At 37.0% G+C, this 24,338-nt stretch overlaps 1 protein-coding gene across 1 annotated transcript in view; it reads right to left on the minus strand.

Moving 5' to 3' along the window:
• ssfa2 (sperm specific antigen 2) overlaps nucleotides 1-21,932 on the minus strand; it is a 41,620-nt gene extending 19,688 nt beyond the window's left edge. The window contains exons 1-8 of the mRNA XM_023950548.1: nucleotides 21,814-21,932; nucleotides 12,205-12,323; nucleotides 11,523-11,684; nucleotides 7,667-7,709; nucleotides 5,291-5,340; nucleotides 4,870-4,923; nucleotides 765-804; nucleotides 604-693 (exon numbers count right to left, since the gene is read on the minus strand). Of these exons, the coding sequence (XP_023806316.1) occupies nucleotides 604-693; nucleotides 765-804; nucleotides 4,870-4,923; nucleotides 5,291-5,340; nucleotides 7,667-7,709; nucleotides 11,523-11,684; nucleotides 12,205-12,229 (464 nt within the window). The 5' untranslated portion in view covers nucleotides 12,230-12,323; nucleotides 21,814-21,932. The remainder of the gene's footprint in view (nucleotides 1-603; nucleotides 694-764; nucleotides 805-4,869; nucleotides 4,924-5,290; nucleotides 5,341-7,666; nucleotides 7,710-11,522; nucleotides 11,685-12,204; nucleotides 12,324-21,813) is intronic.
• Nucleotides 21,933-24,338: the final 2,406 nt, after the last annotated feature.

A 24,338-nucleotide genomic window follows, 5' to 3' on the forward strand; every position in this document is an offset into this window, starting at 1 on the left:
TGATAAAAAAGGTTTTTTTTTTATCAAACCGTGGTTCATTCTTTAACTAATTTAAGGTTGATGGGGGGGGGGGGGGGGAACTAAATTGTGGGGAGACTATATCCTGGAATAAATAAATTCAATTTTGCGTAGCCTCTTTCAGTTCTTAACAACATTTCCTGAAGAGGACAACCTGGGTTTACATCCAGATTATATTTTAATAATCGTCTCATTTGGGCTCAAAGATGCATTTTTGAAGTATTGCTGACATGGTTAACAATTTATCAATTTTAACTTTTAGGTTTACTGCTCAGAAAATGCAACATTTGACCACACAAAAAAGACATTTTAATTTAAAGTTCTGGTCTTAGTTATAATTTAAAAAAAGGACAATACAGGTTTTGCATGTATGAATTAAAAATAAATAAGGAACTATGTGGAAAAAAAGTAAAGAACATAGAAATGTTGCATGAAAGACTAGAAGTACTAAGCTAGCTGTGATCTCCCAAGAATGTTAACTTTATGTTCCTAAACTAAAAAAGGCCACAGCAATTATATGATGACTTTGTCTGAGTTTTCTGATCCCGCAGACACTTCCACCAAGTCTCATCAGAGTGTGCTAACCTGGAAACTGTGCTGCTCTTCCCGGACCCTGTAGAGTTCATACTCCCCTTTGTTCTGTACCGACTCCTTCTGTGATCCGCCACATCAAAACTGCACACAAGCAAAAACATTTACATCCATGGACAAGCGTGGAAGCAGCTGGAATGTCAAGGTCAACTTACCTAGACTGAACCATGTTACTTTTATTCTGAAGGTGATTTGCTGCAATTAGAAAATAAATGAATTAAACTTTATATATATATATATATATATATATATATATATATATATATATATATGGATGAAAGTGAGAGAAAAAATGCAGCGGCTTTAACTTTTTCAATTACTTAACCTTTTTAGAGCATTTGGTTTTCTATTATAAACTGTTTTTTTTTTGCTAAAGCAAAAACCATCCTTACAATAATTTTCTCATTTCTGATTCAAAATGTTCTTTGATTTGCCTTTCAGAAAAAGCTTAAACATAGTTTTTCCTCTATACATTCAAAAAGAAACAAATGAGTAATTGTCATGTTGATACTTTAACCACAGCCATGCTTTTTACAGACTAAAGGACAGTTTTTTCCCCTCAAAAATAACAAACCAAAAAAAAAAAAAACACTAAATCATTACCAACATGAGCAACATCTTGTTCAGAAAAGTGCAATTGATGCATTTATTTTGACTTCACACATTTTTAGTTGTTATACTTAATTGAATTTAATTTTACTTTACTTTCAAAATGTATTTTTATCCTCAACCCTGATTTCTGGATATTCTTTTAAACACATGAATGGCATCGCAAATCCATACAATGATGAGGGAATTTCTCATTTAGATTGACTGTACTCTGCACAGTGAGATGCCCAATAAACTTGCTTAGATGCTAACAGGCTAAAAAGTCTGAAGTTGTCCCCAAAGCGTGTTTAGGAGAACACGTTAACCAGCAGAGATCATCAAAGTTTTGCACTCTGATAAAATCTCGTCTCTGCAACAACAGCACTTGGATCTGCCACATGTGAGGACTTCATTACACATTTATTTAGTCTGATTTCTCCAATGTATAAATGTGTCATTTACATTAATCAATGCACAGAAAACCACTGAATTCAGCACAGCAACAACACGGCACATACACAAGCGGGTTACAACGCTGCCTGAAAATTCCTACAGCAAACAACAAAAGTCAAGTATTAAGATGTTTTATCCTAAAGTTTGGTATACTTCTTGTTTTTGGTAACTTTCTCATTAAACAATAACATGCTTGTTGTTGTGCACATGGATTCTTTGAAAAACTCCTGTGAGTTTCAATCTGACATTAACTCACTTAGCTGTAATCTAATGATCCATATCAAAAAGCCCTTTCACAAGATTTTTTTAGACAAGTCAGAAAGTCAAATGTCTCACAGAGAAGGTTTACTGCCAAACTGACAACTAAGTCGTTAAAGAATGACGGTAATCTTATTGTATATGTTTAAAGTGTCATCCGTTTTGTAGCTAAATGAAACAACATTAATGATAGAGAACTTGTAAAGAATTTAAAGTTGTCCCCAGAAGGAAGTGTGACTGTTTTTGTTTTCATTTTAAAAACTTGTTGAGACCTGTTCTGGCCACCATCAGTCAGTTTACCACAATGTTTCTACATATCTGTAGAAACATTGTGGTAAACTGCATTAAAGAAGAGAGCCAAGTGTTAAGAGGATAATTTAAATTCACTTATCTAAGTTTAAATTATTAACTTTCAAGACTTTCATCTATTCCTGCCCCATGTCCTGGTAATGGTTAAAGTCATTATAGTTACTTAGAGTCCGTTTAAATTGAACTTTTTGGAAAATGTTCTAAATCACAGATAAAACCAGTTTTTTTTAATAGTAATTTCTGTCTGAACAGAAAAAACTTAAAGGCATCAAAGACAAGGGGGCTAAAAGAACAGCGTTGCTTGATGTCCCACTCCAGTCGTTCATTTGATCTATTTTAAAAGTGATCCAAGGAGTCTTTTACTTTTAATAATGCCGTTTTAGGGTAAAGTAACAATAAAAAACAACTGTTGTTTTCTAGGACAGTTTCAGCAGAGCAGCTGTAGTTCATTAGAAATTCGCCTCCGAGTTGTGGGCGGTACTGTTGGCGTGGAGTAAACCTTCCCTTATTTCCAATCATACCTTTGTTCAAGCTCTCCCACTCTCTAGCTTACAGCCCCTCACACCCCCAACCTAAGATTAGTGATGCAACAAAAATAGTGAGCAATATTGGAGTTATCCAACTGAACAGTTTTGAGCCGGATGCCAGCTCAAACGAGGACAACAAAGACGTTCATGGATCTATTTGTCTGCAAGTGGACGCATCAGAATGGAGTGGAGCAGGGAGCTTGTGGCCTGCCGATTGTAGCTCATACGTCACTGCTACAGGTTTTTCCCAACTGCATTTTTTGTCTGAGTCACAACAATTTGAATATAGAAAAGGTCAGAAATTAAATTTCGAACTTCATTTTATATATATATATATATATATATATATATATATATATATATATATATATAACAAATATATAACTAAATTTTCATCAGAGTGGGTCTTTAAACAGTTAATACACACCACATTTGCTTAAACAACATGATATATATTTTTCATTAATAGCGTGTTTGTGTTTGGAAAAAATGCAAAATGTAATCAGACAACTCATTTAGCCACAATTGATATCATGTTTTTAAATAACATATTTGTTCCTATTTAGCTTATTTTGACATTCATGTGTAAAAAAAAATATTTTTATTCATGATAATACATTTAATATATATATGAAGTTTTAGAAATGTGCAACAAAACTTTAAAAATCAGAAATGCGTAAGGAAAACAAATGTGTGCCAAATAATTTGACCCCAAGGTACCACGGAAATCACAAACTCCCCAAAACATTTTTGTGAAAAATAATTTTAGTTTGAGTGTTTCAAGTCAAGTAATAAAACTGACAGTTTTAAGAGTCCTTGTGATATGTCCCTCAACTTTTCTTCAGTAAAAAAATTAATTAAATTTTCAAAAAGGACTGTTTGTTCTTTTTAGATAACCAAGGCCAATGTTCCAGCACAAAATGTTTCAGAACAAACAATAAATGACACACATGGACAAAATTGTTGGTTACTGAAAGAAAAACCCTCTTGTGGTGGAAATACCTTAAAACTGACAAAAGAAAATACAATTTAACTAAAATTCAGACATTGTTGTGTCATCAGTATTGAGGAAGGCCCATAGTTCTGTCTACGTTTGTATTATCTATTCCGCTAATCACCCAGGATGACATAAAGCTTTAAACTTTACAGTTTAAACTTTACTACATCTACACTTCAGAAAGTGCATTCGCAGCAAATTAAAAAAAAAAAAGGGGCCAAAAAAACACAAGTTCGCTCACAGGACGATCAGCCATCCATGCATTTTATTTCCACACCTCAAATGTTGACTTTATGTAAAACTAAAGAGCAGAGGATCATGACATGTTGACTAGTTCTTTGAATATCTGTTTAGTTCTTTTATGTACAGACTAAATCCTAGCTGACACGCAACGATCCAAATATTGCTCCATTTTCCATACTGGGTCATCATGAAGAGCGTCACCATTAGTTTTCATGCACCAATGCTAGCATATTTTTTGCATTGTTAAATAGTACTTGGACACAAATTCTACATATAAAATTTTATTTAACACAATAACTCAAAGTTTTTGCATCCTTAATGCTTGTGGCCCCTCATAAAAGCTGCCCACAAACAATAAAACATTTGGATGCGATTTTAAATCCATTTGTCTAAGAATTTTTGTCGAAAACAGAACATCTTAAGTCTTAACTGTGAATTTCTGCGATGAAACAAAATGTATTCTGGGAAAGTAAATGACAAAAACATTCCTTTTATTTAAACTAAGGAAATGTGTTCTTTTTCAAATACTGTTCTAATTTTTCGCTACAACTATAAGCTCAGAATAATACGAATTGTGTACTTGTGATGATCAAAAATCAGATTAACAAATATTTTATGGAATCAACTAAAATTTTAACAGAGAAGACAGTAATAATAAACAAAAATTTGAGTTTGAAGAAATTTCCAAGTTGACTTTGACCTTAAAACTTTCAGGGACTAAAAGGTGTTTGCGCCAGGAGTTTCTATGTTTTCAATATTTTTGTCAAATGTCAAAAAAGCTGTAATTCATAACTACACAAGTGAATTCCCAAATGGGAGGAAATTATTCACAATGGCCAGCAAGTCCTTATCTTATTTATATTGTGAAAGTTTTTTTTAACTGACCTTCAGCTCCCAGCGAAAGGTCATCTTCAAAGCTGCAGCCGTTTCTTAATGCCCCTGTTCACACGGATACACAAAAAGTCAGATTACTCGCAGAGAACACACAGAGCTTCATGGGTAACGTACAAAAGCAGAGTGAGATTTCTCTTTTGAAATAATCTTAAATTACTGTTTTTACGGTTTCTTTCTGTAAGTCTAGAGAGCAGGAGTCCACACATTCTAACAGTGCAGGTTAGTTTTATTCTATTGTCATACACAGAACAAAAATGTAGTGAAAATCAAAAAGTAGAAACAAGGAAAGCAGCAGCAAATTCAGTGTAAGCATGCTGATGAAAGATTTATACCGTAAATGCATTTTCTTTGCGTTTTATTGCAACTTGTGTCATCATTACAAACAACACAAACAGGAAAATAAATGGTTTACCTCTGTTGGGGGAGGCATTCTGATCATCCAGAGACGCTCCAAGGGGGGTCCTGAAAAAAGGCCATGAAGATCATGTGAGTTACAAACACCGGACCTCTGAACGTCTGTAAATTCAATGACCCTCCTCCCAATGACATCAGTTTAACTAATTAGGAGCAGACAACAGCAAAACACTGAAAATCATACATTTTACTCTGGTTATGACCCCCCCAAAAAAAAAAAAACTGGGACGAAAAGGTACATGTTTTTGTAGTTGTGTGCAAAAATCACGACTTCTGTTTTTATCCAGCACTTTGTCTTCAGGTGCGACTGGAGCAACAGAATGATCAGATGTTTTCTTATAGCCCGTCTGATGACTTGGTGCAAAAAATGAAAACAAAAACATGTTACAAACTAGCTTAAACATGCAAACAATATTCTTTGAAGCCATGACAAAGCAAAACATGTTAACAGAATAGACCAGTGTTTTTCAACCTTTTTTGAGCCACGGCACACTTGACAAAAATCCCGCGGCACCCCAGCATCCCAAAAAAAAAAAAAAGCAGAAACTCATAGTCTGTTTTGATCTACAGCCCCCCCCCCGGCAATCTGACGTGCATTTTGTTCGTTGTGGTTTCAAGACGTGTAAGGACGACTTATTGTACGCTGAGGCGCTGTCCCTTTAAGCCAATGCATCATGGGAGATGTAGTGTAAAAACTGCCAGAAAACGGCAGAAAGACTCGCGTCTCTGAGATTCATGGTTTTGTTCACTTGTTCCACGGTCTGATACCGGATTCTGTGGAAAGCTACACCGCTAAAGACGAGCTTTAGCTGGTGTTTTTGTTGGAACTGACTGAGTTACGAGCTAAATTGGAACAAGGAAGTGAATACTTTAAACACTTCTGATTGGTCAGACTGATGACATGTGATTAAGCCTTCAAGAATGATTGGTGGAGTCGTGGAGACAGTAAAAGCTGCGGGACTTTTCAGAAAACAGTTATAGCTGCAGCTTAATCGCTTTACCATCATTCTTATCAAAATGTCTTTAATAGAATCAAATAAACACAAAGAAAAAAGTATTTTATGATCTTTCATATTCCTAACTACTCAGTGTTTTATCAGGACCTGTTTGGATGAACAAAGAGCTGATTTCCTGATGGGAAATGTTTTTAGATCAGTGAATGAGGGCAATTTTCCACGGCACACTTGACCATCTCCCACGGCACACTAGTGTGCCGCGGCACACTGGTTGAAAAACACTGGAATAGACTATGAATTAAACCTATTGGCATAATGTGTGGTAGGGTAAAACTACTTGATGGACACAGACGGTAGGATTTTTTTTATGCATTCTGAAAAGTCTGCCATTGCAAAGACATAACTACCACCCACATATGGGCTTCAAATGTGGTGTTTCCAGTGTTAGTTAAATTGAACTCCTAGTTAAGCAAAGCAGCAAGCTGCCTAGAAGAAATAAAAATGTAAAAAAAAGATTTTAAACACACATTTTGTCAACAGATCATGCCACCGGATGGAAGGAGGTCTGGGTTATTTTCTGCAGCCCGACACTGGAAACACGGCACTGTTATACAACCAACAGGTCTTATCATAGGACAAACTTCAGGCCACAATTTAACACAAACAAATGGCTGTATAATTTGCATAATGAGACACGGCTTTTAAGTCCTGTAAGTCCTGCCACTTTGTACAGCCAGCCATGTTGCCCCCAGGCTTTTACCCAAACAGCTCTTGCTATAATCAGGATTCTTTGATACAAGGGAAAAACTAACCTGTAGCGTGCGTGAGTGACAGCAGTAAAAACTCTGTGTGTGTGTGATAACAGTGTTGATGTACCTGGAGGAACCACTCCTGAGTTTACTCTGCCTTCTTTTTTTCCTGCCTTTCATCAGCCCTCTTCTTTCCTTGTTTGTTTCCTTGTTTTACTTTGCCAGCACAGCTCAGTGTAGCCTGTCTATAGACGGAGGTCTGCTGCCTGGATCTACGTCTGCTTGTTCATGTTCTGCCGCATATCCAAAAATGTCTAATGTCAACCAATTCAATGCAATTCAATTTTATTCGTGTAGCCAAAATTCACAACAACAGTCGTCTCAATGGGCTTCGTAATTGTAAAGTGAACATACAATCAAAATGATCATAAAAGCATAGAATTCAATAGGAGAATACTAAACTTTAACTAAATTAAACTGGGCATCCCTGCCCTTAGACCCTCCTTCGTGGTAAAGAAAAACTCCTAAAAAAGACGGATTCCGGAAAAACCGAAGAAACCTCAGGGGCGATACTTGTCTAAGTTTAGTTTAACAGAGCAAAACCGTTACACAACAATACAGGAGTACAAATTTCTGGCCCATCTATAGGTTACAAAAACGCTACTGTACCTGCATTCATCCAGCCAGGTGGCAATCTTGTTGGGAACTTGTCCTGACAAAAAAAGACACATGAGCATGTTAAAACTACAATCCAGGAGATGCCGCGCAACGATTACACAATGCTGTAAAAGCATTACGGTGGTGCCGAACTTCAGACAGTGTGTTGTGTCAGCTCAGCTGATGACTCAGTATGACAACAGATTGTATGCTTTGGGAGAATCCTCCATTTTGTATGTGCACTTATTTTTATTGGCATATGCCGGCAAAAATACAGCTTTCTCACATTTTTTTTATTATGAAAGAGAAAGACTACAAATCTTTACAGTATTGGCCAAAAAGGATAATAATCTATTAACTGTTATGTTTAAATATTTAAGTTTATGATTGTAAATATTATATAATTAACTCAAACAAAAAATACATATTAGAATTAAGCTTTGTATCCATAAAACACTAGCAAACTTTTTAGAAGCCAAGTTATCAAACTGCAGAGAGCAGATTTCCCAACTAAGGTTGTGTCAACAAAAAAAATCCCCAACTCTGCACCAGGTTATGTCACACAAACATTGAGAAGACTGATAGAAAGGGTTGGTGGTACAATTGAACAAAAAGTCAGAATTAGTCAGTTTACTGAAAGAAATTACCCTGCAATGTTAAACTATTCAAAGTTAAGAGTTTAAGCCACAAATACCAATCTCATAACAACACGAAAAATATTCTTAAAGGGCCCATCACATGAAAAATCAACCTTGTTGAGCTTTTACGTGTAAAATAATGTTAATATGTCATGAAGAACATCCCCAAAGCGGTATTTTGCTCCATTCAGGCATCTCTGAGTATTCTTCTAAAACCTTGTGCTCCGAGCACCAGCCCCTACTAATCCATGAAAACAGCCCCTTCCTGGAAGAGTCTGTGCTGCCAGCAGACTAACACAAACACTTTCTCCACGGAGCTAGCGGTGATCTGCAAAAACGCTTTCATTTTATAGGTACAATATGCGCATCCATCTTTGCAAGAATTCAAATGTTGTTTGTTCTCGTGGGTAAACGCAGACAAGCTGCCCTAGGTTGACGTCCTGAAATGGGCGGCACGCACACGTGACTCAGATCGAGTCGTCTTACATCCGGGTAAGAAAATGAAGTAGCAAGTATAACTGATATTTCATAAAACGTGTGGCAAAGGTAATATATAATCATGTACGGGCATAGTTTACTCTTAAAGGCTTAAGAATAGCATGACATAGGCCCTTTAAAATACCATCAAATCAAACTATGCACTGTTTTTCCTTCATATATCAAATAAAGTGGTCCCAAACAAAATTGAAGTTCATCATTTGCGGTCTCGCCATTTCATGGAATCATCTTTGTGCGTGGATCCCAAATTGCCACATTTACATAAACCTCAGGTCTTCGTTTTCAATTTTCCAATACTGGACTTATTTTCAACAAAGGTTTGAGCTTTGAGAATGAAATGTGTGAAAATGTTTATGTACAGTGTATAAAGTAAGTTGTGAGGCGATTTAAAGCCTTAGAACATCTAGAATCCTATGTGGATTTCACCTATTGCAGGTTATTTTTAGAACAAAAACACAAACACTAAATTTTCAATTAGGATTGTTGTGTCACCGGGGTTGCTGGAGCCCATTCCAACATAAGGTCAGTCCCAACAACCCCTTATTCAAAAGGGAGGACTCCTACTTAATAAAATGACAGTGGAAGTAAATAGGCTTCTTATATAAGAGCATCCTGAATCAGCAAATCCAAACACGATTGTTGCGTTTACATATGGAAAACAGTAAGGAAATGACGATTTAGAGATAAGAAGTTGGTGAAGCTGCCCTTTTTCTGTTTTAATCTTTTGTTATACTACATAAGAAAATTGTATAAATATTTTAACTGGAGCTTACCTGTTGCCTCGTTTGCATCGCTCAAAGAAAAGGTTAAGTCAAATCTGCAAATGCGGAGATCTTCTTTTCCTATCTCCACAAGAATCTCTCTTATCTTCTGTTCTTTGACCCAGTGGGGTCAAGAAGAAAAACAAACAGAAGTTGGGAGGAATTTCTTTGGAGAATTCAGACACACCCATTCAACCACAAATAATGCTCCCAATCATTCCCAGGGAGAAAATCCCCTATTTCCCTATGAAACATGATTTTGGGCCGTGAGAGGAAGTCGGAGTTCCTGGAGAAAACCCACGCGTGCACGAATGATACATGCAAACGTGGGCTAAAAACAGCACAGAATATTACCTGAGATCACGCAACATTTTAGATCTTAGATTAGCAATCCACATTGTTTTATATTTAGAGACCCACTGATCAAAATTGTGTTTTTTGGTGTTTTTAACTCGTTCCTGCATTTTTCTGATGATAAAGGACAATTATTAAGAAAATTAGGAATTCCGTGTCTTCAAATTTCAGAAAACTATATCCTAGACACTTTTTTTTTCCCCATTTAGGCTAAAAATGGCATAATCATGATTTAAAAGACCACTGGAAACGCTTTGAAAAACAGATCAAAAGATGATTGGAGTGGGTCTTTAAAAAGAACTTTTCATTTCCTAATAATTATTTTGTAATCAGAGCTCAAATAAATTCATCAATCAGGATGTTTTTTTAACAGGTAAACTCATGTGTGAACTCAACAAAACTCCCACTTTACTTTGTTCCACCAACTATGGGCCTGTCGTCTGATGCCATGTTGCATTTCATGCTTCACTGTGCAGAATTCTATTGCTCACTTCAGAAATTATTTATCCTTTATGCATTTGAGTTTATAGCTTTGACAGTTATTCCACCCCGCATGTCAGATAAAATCCAATCCTTTAGGGGCGCTACTTGTAAATATTCATAGTACCAAAATAGCACCCAAAACAGATAGGTCTCACATGTTGTCTCCAACATAAACCCTGTTGGAGACATTCAGTATCCAGTGAGCTGTGAGTGAAGTGAGCTGCTAGAACAATCTGGCTAAATGTCAACCTTCAGAGATGACGTTTTTTTCTTTTATTGGTGTAGAAATCTGAGTCCAGCTTTACCACATTGAAGACAATGGTAGGTATCAGTATTTTTGTAGTCTTTTGTGATGACATAACATGTATCGCTATTTGACCTACTCCCTAATACCTAAAGATGGAAATGTCTTGCAATATAATCGACATATTCACTATTCATTTTTTTCATTCATCTTCTTTACCGTTTGATCCCTTTCGGGGTCACGGGGCTGCCGGAGCCTATCCCGGCCACTTGGGCGTAGGCAAGGGATACCCTGGACTGGTCGCCAGTCTGTCGCGGGGTAGAATATCCTCAATCACACATCCATTCACTCTCACACTCACACCTATGGACAATCTAGAGTTGCCAATCAACCTATGAAGTATGTTTTTGGGCGGTGGGAGGAAGCCGGAGATCCCGGAGAAAACCCACGCATGCACGGGGAGAACATGCAAACTCCACACAGAAAGGTCCCCCATTGATGTTGTGTTTTTCATGTCCCCCAGCCGGGACTTGAACCGGGGGCCTTCTTGCTGTGAGGCAAGAGCGCTAACCACTGCGCCACCGTGCAGCCCACATATTCACTAATATTCATAATAATAATACATTTGATTTGTAGGGGATCTTGATTGACTATATTTTCTTGCATTTGACATTGTTGAAAAACTGAAGTCGTAATTCAATGATGCAAACGCAAAACCTGTTCAAATGAATGAATGGTGTCATGTAAGGTCAACACAACTAAACAGTTAGAAATAAAAATGGGAAAAACTGATTCAGTCCTTTGCTTGCTTGAAGAAAAACCTAGTAAAATTCCAATTTGTTCAATTTTTCTCAACTCTACGCTTGACCGACAGCTCAGTCAAGTCTGACCTGGTTGTTCAGCTGGTGTCTCCGTACGCCCATTCTTCTCGATGTGAGGAGCTTTCTGTCTGTCATTGAGTTCTAGCTTCGATCGTTGTCCAAGGGAGTCTTTGCTCTGAGCCCAGGCCTGCCGTCTCTCACGGGCCATGATGGATTGTTTCACTGCAGGATCTGTGGATCAATCGAGCATAAATGGCGACATCAGTGTCATCAGTTGGGCTGGAAAGTTTTTCTCTTAAAATACAGCCAGCAGAAAGTGGGGTCAAAAGGTCATAGCAGGTGAAATTACATCATTAGGAACTCCTTGTCAGATTAAACGAGAGTTAAATTATCTTTTTGCTTCTGTCTTTAAAATAATCCAAGCTGGATCCCCCCCTCCCACATTTAAGTCGTGGTTGTGAACCTGAAATGGTGCTGGGAAACTTTTTATTTGACATAAAACCAGTTTGAAGAGACTGACAAAACTTTCCCAACTTGTCAGTCAAGTTTGTGACTCAAGAGAAAGCCGAAAGTTCGCAAATATTCTGTGGAGGACAGCGAGTGATTTAGGAGTCTGACTCTGTGCCCTCAAATTAAGAACAACTAAAACGGAAACGGTCTCTGTGTTTTGACCGAAGGATGTCACAGACATTTCAGATCAGATCCAAAGATCAACATAAAAAAAAAAAAGTATTCTTAAAAGGAGGAAGACCTTGAGAAGTGACGGTGTTCTCCATTCCCACAACTCTACTTGTGATGTCCGTGTGAAGTTCTGGTCCGTCAGTCAGAGGACTGACGACTCTACAGATTTATCAGCAACAGGGACCACACCTGAGGAAAGAAATTAGGAGAAGATAACTATGAATTTGCTCTTCCATGGAAATCACAGCTTACAGAGACCAAGACTCATCATCTTTGTTCAGAGATCATTAGAGTTTGCGTTTATCTGACATCACCAGAGAGATGACGTGAGGTGCTCTCAGTCTTGCAGTAAACTGTCATCACACACGTGCTGTATTCCTATTTTTGATAAAGATTTCCTATTTTAATCTATTCTTCTCCACCAGATTCTTCTCTTGAACATGATTTTGGAACAGTTTTTTCTTTTAAGTTCATAGTTTTCATTCGGTGATGAAGCCTCTCTTCTGAAAAGGTCACATGACAGGGCATCGTCTGAAAAGGTTTAATCAATTCTTCTTTGGATGGACTGACTGCTCTTGCAGCGTAATAGCGGAATAACTTTGTGATTAGGAAAAAGAAGAGGTTAGCCTGCAAATCTTCTTCTTGAGTGTGAATTTAATATTTCACAACAGAAATAAACAGACCACAAACAGAACTTTGTGAATGTTTCAGTCTGACTGTATAATGTTGCTTGTGCCTGATCTGATTCATTCATAAACACATCAGGTAATCAAATGCTGGTTGCTCTTCCTGTATATGTCTGTCTGTTGGTTGGCCCAAACTCAGCCCAAAGCAGCAGTGGTTCTCTCATTAACGTCATGTCTGGTTTGGTGCACATCAAAGGGAAAATTACAACTTTTCACTGGGATGATTGGAGTCTGAAGGGATGCGTGACATAAACGCAACAAGCGCCAACTGAAAATTATGAAAGAAAAAAAGAGGAAATGTTTTCAGTGAGGAATAAGGGCAAAACACTAGAGAAGCATGCAACCCAATCTAAGAAACGTGTGAAACAGGAAGCTGGTGTTTAAAATAAAGAACAGAGCAACTTCCTGTCCAAAAACAGAGCAAAAGAAAGATATGGGGGGGTGTGTGTTGTTTTTAGATCTTTTTGCAAATGGAAAACTAACTGGGAGGGCAAAGAACAACACACAGAGGCAGTGTGCTGAGAGATAGATGACTGACAGCCAACTGATGCACAACAAGAACAGTTACAATCACATCAACCAATTTTCTCTCTCCAGCGTCATCAGTCATCCTTTTCTAATATTCCAGAGGACCTGGAAAAAGAACAAGCATCTTTCTTTAGAATGGCACACGCAGTCCTGGGTTTTTAATAAGGGTTGAAGACCCACTCCAATGAAAATAGTGTTTTTGGTGTTCTTAACATGTTCTTGTAGCATTTTTCTCATGATGGAGGACATGTAAAAGAATTTAAGATGAAAACTCTATCTCCTTTTTGCCTATGAATACCCCCTTTCGTTCTCTCCAGTCATCTTTGCCTATCCAGCTCTCTGCTCCCCTGGCCCAATTTTATAATCACGTGGAGTCGAGCCGCTTGGATCCTAAAATCTGGAATTCTGTCCCTCTTGACCTCCGTACCATAGACTCTCTCCAGGAGCTCTTAAGTAAAATGGATTATCACTATTATTATTATAAATGGGCGGGCCAAAGTCTCCCTGCTCTGCTCCATTCTGATGCTTCCACTTAAAGACAAATAGAATCAATCTCTGTTTGTCCTCATCTGAGCTGGAATCTGGCTACAAACTGTACAGCTGGAACGGCTCCAACATTGCTCTCCCTTTTCGTTGCACCGGTAATGTTAGGTTGGGGTTGTAAGGGGCTCTTAGGTAGGGGGAGAGATTGTAAACAAAGGAATGATGGGGTATCAGCGGAGGCTTTCTTCCGAATTTCTGGTCTGCTCTGCAGAAAACATGTCTTGAAAAACCACGCAGGGTTTTTTGATTTTGCCAAAAAACGACAAACATAATTAAAAGACCACTGAAAAATGCTTTACAATAGATCAAAAGATGATCGGACTGGGACGTTAAAGAAAAGCTCCAAATAGCTGGCTACAAAAACAGAAGTTTAGATTTTAAGGCATCAACAAAAAGGACTTAAATTGTGCAAAATCGTTTGCAGTTTCTTTGCAACTAGGCAGGTGAGTTACAACATTTTTGGTGAACTTACAGCACACACTAAAGCAGAAAGAAAAAAGGAAACAGCAGCAAATGAACTATTCAAGAAGCTCTTCCACTATAACAATGAAGTCGTACAGAAAAAAATGCATGTGTGGATTAAAAGGCACGTCTTCTCCTGTGATCTTATCCGAAACAGATAAAAGTACAGTTAATGACCCATATGGCTGCATTAACATTTAACAGTGAAATCAATATAGCTTTATGAATTAATGAGATTTTATCATTGAAAACTGGCAACAAAAGGGATATTCCAATATAAAACAATAAATGTCCTTAGATAAAATAAAGATTTTTTTTTGTATTCAATTACATTTTTTTGTTTTTTCATCAAGTACATTAAAAGTTAAGCCCTAAAGATATTGATACTTTTAACATATTTCTATACACCAGGTGCAGAAACTTGGACAAAAAATGCATATTAAACTATCACAAAGTATTTGATCATATAGAACTGCTTTGATTTGAAAATAATGTTTTGTTTTTTGCACAAAGATACACAACATATAAGAAACTTAAAGTGGGGGAAAAACTATCATTTAAGAAATAAAGATCTTGTAAAAAAGGATTAGATTTTATATAAACATCAACTGGTGTTACTTCTCCAGCACTCATTTTCGTTTCTCAGAGGTTTTTCTACATAAGTTCATAATGTGAGTTGGCACAAAAGAGTTTTATATCCTGATTTGATTTTAAAAAAAACCAAAAAAACTTCAAACTAAATGTCTGAGTTTGAATTTTCTGTAGGGAGTTCCTTGTACGGTAATTTTTGAGGTCAAATATCAGTGAAGTGATATGTTGCATCAGTTCAAGATTTTGATCCCAGTTCATTCTCAGTGTCTGTTATTCCTGTGAATTTCCTACATTTAGACATTTTTTCCCTTTTCATTTATAGGTTAACATTAAAACAATTATATTGGCTGATCAAATGGCAGTTGTACTCCTTTAACCTTGTTCGTTTTCTTTTGTGGACCTCGTGAATGAAGTGTTGCCATCTTGCTTCATGGCACATCTTAAAATGTTTTAGTTTCAATCTCAAAGGTTGTGTCAGTCATAAGTGACTGGTGAGGTTCTTCAGGCTTGTTAATTATGTATTATGTAACGAAAAGGGTAAAAGGCCAAGTTGTTAGTGTTAGACAGTTGATGCCTCAGGGACCTACTTCTGGTCAATGTCTTCATCACATATTTGACATAACTGGCTTCCTTTTGTCATTTCTCAAACCACCCATCTTTATTCCGATGGTGGACATTTCTGTCACTAAAACTGCCTTTTGTCATTAGACTGAAGGGGAAAATTAAGTTTTGATCTTAGGAACCAGGTCTGCTGTTTGGAACCATGATATAAAGAATTTAATAAAATATGTATTTTTTTTTTTAATTGTTCAAGAGCTTTCCTGATGTGATTCTACCTTCACTTTCTGCCACAATAGGAACATTTAAATATATTTTACAAGCTAGGTTGTGTTCAAGCAGGTACTATCACCTGTTTTTGAGTTTCCATCTTCCTCAATATGCAATTCAAGTTCAAAACTAGCAGTTCTCTCTGCCTTTGCATTATGTTGAAATGGAAAGGTCAACAGAGTTGATGCTTCTTTCAATGCTGTTTGGTCTCGACTATAGTCATTTTTATACACAGATCCCTCACTGTTGTCATGACCAGAGAAATTATGCAATCATCCCCCCTAAAGATGTTTAACCAGGCATTAGCCTACATATTTTAAATTTGGGTGAAAAGTTTGACTTTTTCATGTAATCAGCCATGAAGGCCGGCCTATAGTGGTCATTGGAGTTACTGCAACACCTAGTACACTTGAGTTTGCCTTTAGTTTGGGACCAGGATGTGAGGAACTCGGTCGAAGTATTAACCCCAAGTTTTTGATGTCCACGATGGAACGAGTCCCCATTGGTTAAATGTAATGTGTTTAAAAAATGGAAAAGTTCAGGTGTCTAACAAGATTTGTAGCAATGGGACGTTCTAAGGCGTTTCTTTGTGATCTAAAGCTTTTGTATGGTGTTTATGGTTTCCATTCAGTGGAGTAAAGCAGTCAGAGGTGAAAACAAGTCTTAAATGACAGAGCAGACACTGTTAAGGAGCTCCTCTACATTTTTGGAAGTCTTTGCCTTTCTAGGAAAATAAACGCCTGATGTAAAATGCGTGACTAATGACTTTCACCCTTAGGCTAAAACATCCAAATGCAAACAAAGAAAAGCTGGGTGAGCAAGAAATGCACTGACCTTTTTAAACTGACAATGATTATTATATCTTTATATCTTATATCTTTATTGACATTTACTTCTGATCCAGATTCTGCAAGGCCCAAATTATGACACTCACACCCTGGTGTTTCAGAAATAGAAACACTTTAAAGCTTGATGCAGTGATTTCACTTCTTCAAAGCATAGTGTTTCTCATTTGAACAATGGGTAATTTTTTTTCACTAAGGAAGCATTTTCTACAGAGGTGTCAGTCATTTGACGCTCTGCAAAATGCAGTAAAGCAGCTGTGGCTTGGTCTACTCATGTCTACTGTTTTTGATTGATGTGGCGACTATAAAATAATAATATTAAAATAGCTTTAGTGGCTTGAGTTTTCATTTGTTTTTACTTTATAAAACTACATTAATAAGTGTATATTATTGCATTATTAAGTATTTTTTTGAATAATTGGGCTGAGTTTAATTTACAAATATATATATTTATCATCGAATCCGCCTTACTTAAAAAAAAAATCAAAAATCAATTTAAGAGAAGAATTTTTTTTAAGTAATTATTGCAATTTTGTTTTGTTTTAGCAATTACTGCATTCTTTCAGATAAAATTTATTTTTATTTATTTATTTTTATTAAAATACCTTTTAATTTAGCTAATAAAAGTTCTACTTTTGAATAGTTACATCATTAATTCTCTAAAAGGTCCTTTTTTGAAACCAAACTTAATTTAAAAAATGAAGTCAAACTGCAAATTAAATTTTAATTATTCAATTAATTATTATCAAAAGTTATTTTGCTCTAAAACCCGTTTTTAGTGCATGTTAATTGATTTATTAATAAACAGTGTGCTTCCTCCGTCATTCCCAAAAAAACTCACATAATGGGAAAAAAATATTTTATACAATAAAACAAAAAGCCAATCCCAAAGATTCACATTTATTTGGAACTTCCACATATATATAACTGAGTAAAAGAAATTTTGGTTTTGGAAACATGTCTTTATGCCAAACCTATGTAAATATTTTACAAATTAAGAACACCCTCAGCTAAATTTAGAAACAGGACATAAAAAAACTAAATCAAAAATAGCAGAAGCCAAATAAAAGAAAAGATTAAATGGATAAAATATATCATATTTGGGGAAGACAGACATTATAAGAAGTGATAAATGTAAATCCAGACTCAAAAAGTTACTGATATTAATAACGTATGAATGCTCAGAGTGCTGCCATTTCTAAGCAAGTTGAAATTTATGCTCTGAACTCATGTAATAAACTATTTGAAATGCGAGGATTTTCGCTTTGGTTCTGTCTTTTATTATGCTATAAACCGGGTGTCACAAAGTGACGGGGATGACCCACTGAACATCCAGAACGACTGTTAACTCTGACGGGATCCAGACTCGGAGTGCGGGGATGAACTAATGTAACACCTCCAACATTTTCCAGCTTCAGCACACAGGAGGAGGATACTACACAAAGAAATAAACAACATGATGCTGGAAGAGCCTTTTTCGTGCAGCGCAGCCATAAATAACAAGAGTGGGTTTTTATTCAAAGGTTAAAAAAAAGGACCAACTATTTAGATTCTTTTAATAAAATATGACAGAAGTGACCAAATAACAGGAAGTTTAAAAAAAGGGGGGGGGGGGGGGGGCTTCAGTGACAAGAAATTGGAAAAAAATAGTTAAACTGAGATTATTTGGAGGTTATTTTTTTATGAGTGGAAGTTTCAAAGTTCCAAACATCTCTGTGAGATGACTTTAAATTAAATTAATAAAAGGTGAACAATTAAACACAAATAAGGTAAAAGTTCAGTCAATATCGATATTTGACTTTTTACGATATGAATGTAATTTAGGCACCAACATAGGTTTCTATTAATGGTGGATTATTTCAGGATATTTTCCTCGTATAGAAATAAATTAATCCAGTTTCATCAGTGTGCAAATGTCTCGAGCTGTTTCACTCTCCATGATTCCTGTCATCCAGTTCAAACCAAGTCCCCTCTATAAAAGGTTATAAATAAACATTGGCAAATTGATAAGCTAAAAACAGCTTGTGTGTGTTCCGGTAAAAAAAAAAAAAAAAAAAAAAACACTTCACCAAGATCAACTTAAGAATAGTGCTGCATAAGTTAAAATTGAACAATGTTGAACCTTTGAACAGTAAAAGTGGGATTTCTTTTGTTAAAACTAACAGAAAATGTGTCTTTAGCCTTTAAAAGCAGAAACAGATTTAGAGGAATCCATTCATGGATTTTGTGAATCGATACTCTACTTTCTTAGTGATCATTGATTTGACTAATCGATAGAAAAGACAGAAAAGAGGCTTGGTGTTGGAAGAGCTGGCCACTTTACAAAAATCTATCAAAAACCAACAAAAACACCAGAAAAACCCATTTTCTTCAACTTCTCTCCTTCATCAAAAGTCTAATTGATTTACGGTTTACTCAGCTACCTTCCCTTTTCTAATGTGCCCCATAAAAATGACAGGGAGGTCCTGTACTTTCCTACCCTCTACATGTATTTAATTGCTCCAGCTACTTTACAACAACAGATCATGACAGAGTCAATCAGCGAGAATTGTTATAAAGTAATCAAAGCAAACTGACCAAACACAAACCGGGCAAAATCAGCTCCGCCTCGGCGTCTGACAACCTGGATAAAGCTTTGACGTACTTCTCCTGCAGATGATGGTCATAACACAACCATAAACTGTGAGCCAAGTCATGCGCTTTCATTAGTGAGGTGGAGCTCACATAAATGCTTTAAGGTGCATTGCTTTAGTCCCGTTTGACTAAATCTTTGGAATCTTTCAAAACACCCACATATTTTCATTAAAAAAAAGCAACAAAAAATAACATTTATCACAGTAATCATCACTCATTTCTTAAAGAATTTTCTTTTTTTATTTCAGTTTTAAAGCACGTCTAACCAGCTCCAACATCATCACCAGGTTTTCACCACAGAAACAAATTTATTGGTTGAAATCAGCAGTTTAAAAGCTAAATACTGACAATACTGTAATATGTATTTTGTCGCTCCAGTTACCGGTAAATTAAATGAGTTCTTCCAGCTCATAAAAACTTATTTAAGTTCTTCCCATCGTTTGTGGTCTTTTGATTACGATTATGCCATTGAATCAAAAAACCTGTGCTGTTTTCTAGGACAGTTTCTGCAGAGCGGCAGTAGTTCATCAGAAATACCAAAAATCTACCCTACTTCCCGTCATCCATCGGTTTAGGCGCTCTCCCGCTAGCGTACAACCCCACACTAGGCCTGCACAATAAATCGCAAATTTATCGTTATCGCAATATCAAGTTGTGCAATCGCAAAAGAGGGCGAAAAACGCAGTAGATGGTTACCTTAAATATGCTAAAACAATCTTGTGGATGCTTGAACTAATTCACGAAACAAACAAATCCCTGTATGTATTTGACCAATCGAATGGACTCCGTTGCATCATAAACCAATCGGATGGAGCCTTTTCATGTTAGATGTTTGTCTCCTATGTAGATGTGGGTCATTTGGAGTGTAATTTTTAAACTCTTGCAGTGAAATGGAAATTACATTTTTGGTTGTTTAGCTATATGTTCATATACCGCAAGTTATATCGTCATCGCAATATTAATCGCCAATATCGCAAGTTTTCGACTCATCGTGCAGACCTACCCCACACCCCCTCAATTCAACAGTACTTTTGCAACAAAAATGGCGAGCAATGTTGGAGATATCCAGCCGTACACTTTTGATCCAGATTCCAGCTCAGACGAGGAAAACAAAGACGTTCATGGATCTATTTTCTCTGAAAGTGGATGCATCAGAATGGAGCGGAGCAGGAAGCTTGTGGCCTGCCATTCTAGGTTTTACATCTTAACTACAATCTTTTTCCAACTGCTTCTTTTTTTTTGCCTGCTCCAGATTCACCATTTGAAAAATTAAATACTCAGAAATGCATTTTTAATCTTAATCTTGTTCTCCATCATCAGAAAAATGCCACAAGAACATGTAAACAAAACCAACAAAAACAATTTTCATTGGTGGGGGTCTAAAAAGCTTGCCTGTTTACTAATCAGTAAAATCTGTATTGGTTTTATGGTCTTGATAAAAAGGCTCCTCCCTAAGGTTTCTTTACTTTCTAGGTGATAGAAAAAACCAGTTTTGCTAATGAGCCTGAGGGAATGGGGGAGGAAAAGCCAATAATTACTATTTAAATTGACCCGGGTTAACCCTACCACCACTTGCCCACAAACATGCTGCTTTTAAGACCAAAAAATGAAGATGCTTTTTTTTTTTTTTTTTTTTTTTTTTTTAAGTTTGGGAATTTTGTATCTACATTTTTTAACAGTTTGATTGGTCTAAGCTCCAAGTAAAAATTAAAAAATAAAGCATATAAAAATAAGAATTCATCAACTTCTGGGAGCCTTTTATTAACTTCTTCTTCATAATCTATGCATCCGCAATAGATTATGAAGTCAAATATTAACTTGAGTTCTCCTTGTTTTTCTTGATAGTCTAGTAAAAAAAAAAAAAAAAAAAAAAAAACAGGGTCTAAAAACTTAATTTAAAAAAACAAAGTGTCTTGTAAATGCAAAATCAGAAGGCCTTTTTTTTATATAAAATGTAAAAAGATGTCGGGATGTCAACTTTTGCATTAGCTGGTTAACCAAAAAAGAGGAATTAATCCTCACATCCAAGCTTTTCCATTTCATGTGAACCATACGCAGAAACAGACATTTTCAACTGGTATTGCATTTTGGATTTCGAGTATTAAAAAATGACGCCAACAGATGACAAAAATAAATTATATAAGGGAAAATCAGCTTTTAATTTGTTTTTGAACCATTTTTAAAGTAAGAGATACATTATTACACTTCAATTTATTTGTCCAACATTAAGCAGACATTTATAATATAATTTACGCCCAAACTTTCCCTGCATGTTTGTCAACAGCTCACAGCACCGCACGCGCTCACACAAACAAGCACGCAGACAGTGGGGAAGACGTTATGTTTTCCCCTACCAACTCTCCCGACTTTTTCTGTTTTCAAATAGTTGTTTTCGTAAACGCAAGTCATGTCTCCTAAACATTGGACAACAGACCAGCTCGTGGTTGTTGTTCAGCTGTTGAGTTTGACTCTGACAGCAGCCGCAGGAAAACTCTGCCACCGCCACAAACACCAGCAGCAGCCGGTCAGGCGGCAGCACGACGCGCGGACCCGGTTACTCACCGTCATGTTTCCCCTCTGAAGTTCGCGTCTATGAGCCCAAAGTGAAAAACTTGTCCAAACTTTTTTACCCCCAAAAAAAAAAAAATCCAGCATTCCTGCTTCCGCTTCCTGAAACCAGCAACAGCAGCAGAAGCTGCGGCAGCATGGAGGGGGTGGAGGCGAAGGAGGAGGGAAATGTGTCTCGTGCAACGTGAAACTGAAGAAACAGCGACACTCTCAGGACAATTTGTGTTAATACAAGATAACTTTTTTTGGACATGATGATGAAAAAGGTTTTTCATTTTAAATTCATTTTTGTCAGGTAAAATAATGGCTTAAAAAATGTGTTAAAGCTACACAAATACAAACAATAATAGTAAAAAGAAACTATTGATTAATTTAAAATTCTAAGTGGCTGAGGATTGTTGGAATGCTTTTTATTTTGCTAATTTTGATAGTTATTTTATTATCTATTTGGTTTATTAAAATCCGATTCAGTCAACAGAAAATTCTAGCAGTTAATTAAAAAGTACATGGCTTATTCTATTAATAAACCACAGAGACAGAGATTATATCTTTTACTATCATTTATGTATTTACTAATATAAGAGTTGAAAAATCTAAACAGAAACGGCTAAACTTAGCTAACCAGTCCATTATATGCTCACATAATTATTTTTCTTTAAAGCCAAAGAGCCACAATGGAGGGATAAAAGAGCTACATGTGGCTTTGGAGCCTCAGCTGGCAAACCTTTGCTATATACATAAAAACAGACCCATTAACTCCCTGCAAATATACACTTTTAAATGTAGAGAATAAAGACGAAGGTAACTGTTGTGAGATTTGATCCCCTGTACTTACCATACCTGTGGAGGACTGACCACTAGGGGTCAGACGTTTAATGTTTAGCAGAAGAAATGTGTCTGTTCCTGCAACACATGTGTTAAGCTGCAGTTGAGATTAAAAAGCAGTGTTATGAACAACAGACGAGTCCAATTCCCACTTCTTCTAAAGGTGGAAATAGAGTTAAAACGCATGCTGAACCTTGGGATCATAGAGGAGGTTACAGAGCAAACAGACCGGTGTGCTCCAATGGTGCCTGTACCAAAACGCAACAAAGAAGAGGTCAGAGTGTGTGTCAACCTGAAACGCTTGAACAAGGGAGTAAAGGGCGAACGTTACATTTTGCCCAAACTGGATGACATAACACCCAAGCTGGCCGGTGCCAAAGTTTTCTCCACTCTGGACGCTTCCTGTGGATTTTGGCAAATTCCACTGGACCGAAGTTGCCAAAAGTTAACCACTTTCATCATTCCTATGAGCAGGTTTTCTTTCAGCATCACCTCCGCCCCTGAAATTTTCCAGCGGCTCATGAGCAGCTTATTGAAAGACTTGGAGGGGACAGTCGTTGTTATGGACGACATTCTGGTGTACGGATCAAACAAGGAGGAGTACGACAACCGTCTCAAAGCTGTCCTACAAACAGTCAAAGCATCTGGACACCTTAACACAGGGGTCGGGAACCTATGGCTCGCGAGCCATATATGGCTCTTTTGATGGTCACATGTGGCTCGCAGACAAATCTTTAATTATACTTCTTTTTTCATTAGTCCTTCTCCGGTGCGATGCGATGCCAGAGGCGCGCAGTAGTAGCGGTGCTTGGAGAGAAAACTATCAGTTTACTATTATCTATTATTTCACAGAGTTTGTACCAACTGGAAACCTGTGAATTGCCGTGCCTAAAACTGCGCGTTCCCGTCTCTGAGAACGAGCGCGCAGATGCGGGGACGGGATGTGTGAGGAAGAAAGCAGAGAGTGGGGTGGGGGGGTTGTGGGCACGGCCAGCAGGTGAATCGCGCAGGGATTGTAAAAACGTAAAACCCGCTGCCCGTCACTCACTGCAGCGTGTGAGTGTGTGTTTGGCTCCACGTCTGTCTCACATCTACAGAACATTCAGACCTACGATCACGTTTAAAGTCTCAACGCCTGCATGAAGCAGAAACTCACCTCGTATCAACCAGACTAGACCATCAGCAAAACCACCACGAGAAATATTTATCAGCAACAGCATAACAATGTTATTAAATAGAACCCACATGTTTATTGTCATTTAAAAATGTTGAAATTTCATCAAATGCCCACATTTATTTGTATAATTAGTTTTAAACATGTTGTCGCGGACAGAGTTTAACTGGGTGGCTGTTGGGCCGCGTTATAAATTCTGGAGTTCACTAAACGCATCAAGCAGAGATCTGATTGGCTCTCAGTTCTGTCACTCAGCCTGTTGTTCGGTAGTTTGGACCAATGGGGTTCAGCTATGGGCCAAATAAGGGAAATGGGAGGGCTGGAGCGGGAGCAGGGGAATATAAAGTTGGGAGAAGCGCTTTTATCTCGCTGGAGAGATTCAGGAGCTGCTGAATTAATTGTACGGCGTTTGTTGTGGTCTGCAGTAACCAGAATAAAGAACCTTAAAAGAGGTTAAGTCTCAGTGCCTCAGTGTGGGAAAGGGACACTACATTATTGTATGGCTCTTTCAAAATTACAT

The sequence above is a fragment of the Oryzias latipes genome, chromosome 21 (assembly GCF_002234675.1).
Source record: "Oryzias latipes chromosome 21, ASM223467v1".
Lineage (NCBI taxonomy): Eukaryota > Metazoa > Chordata > Actinopteri > Beloniformes > Adrianichthyidae > Oryzias > Oryzias latipes.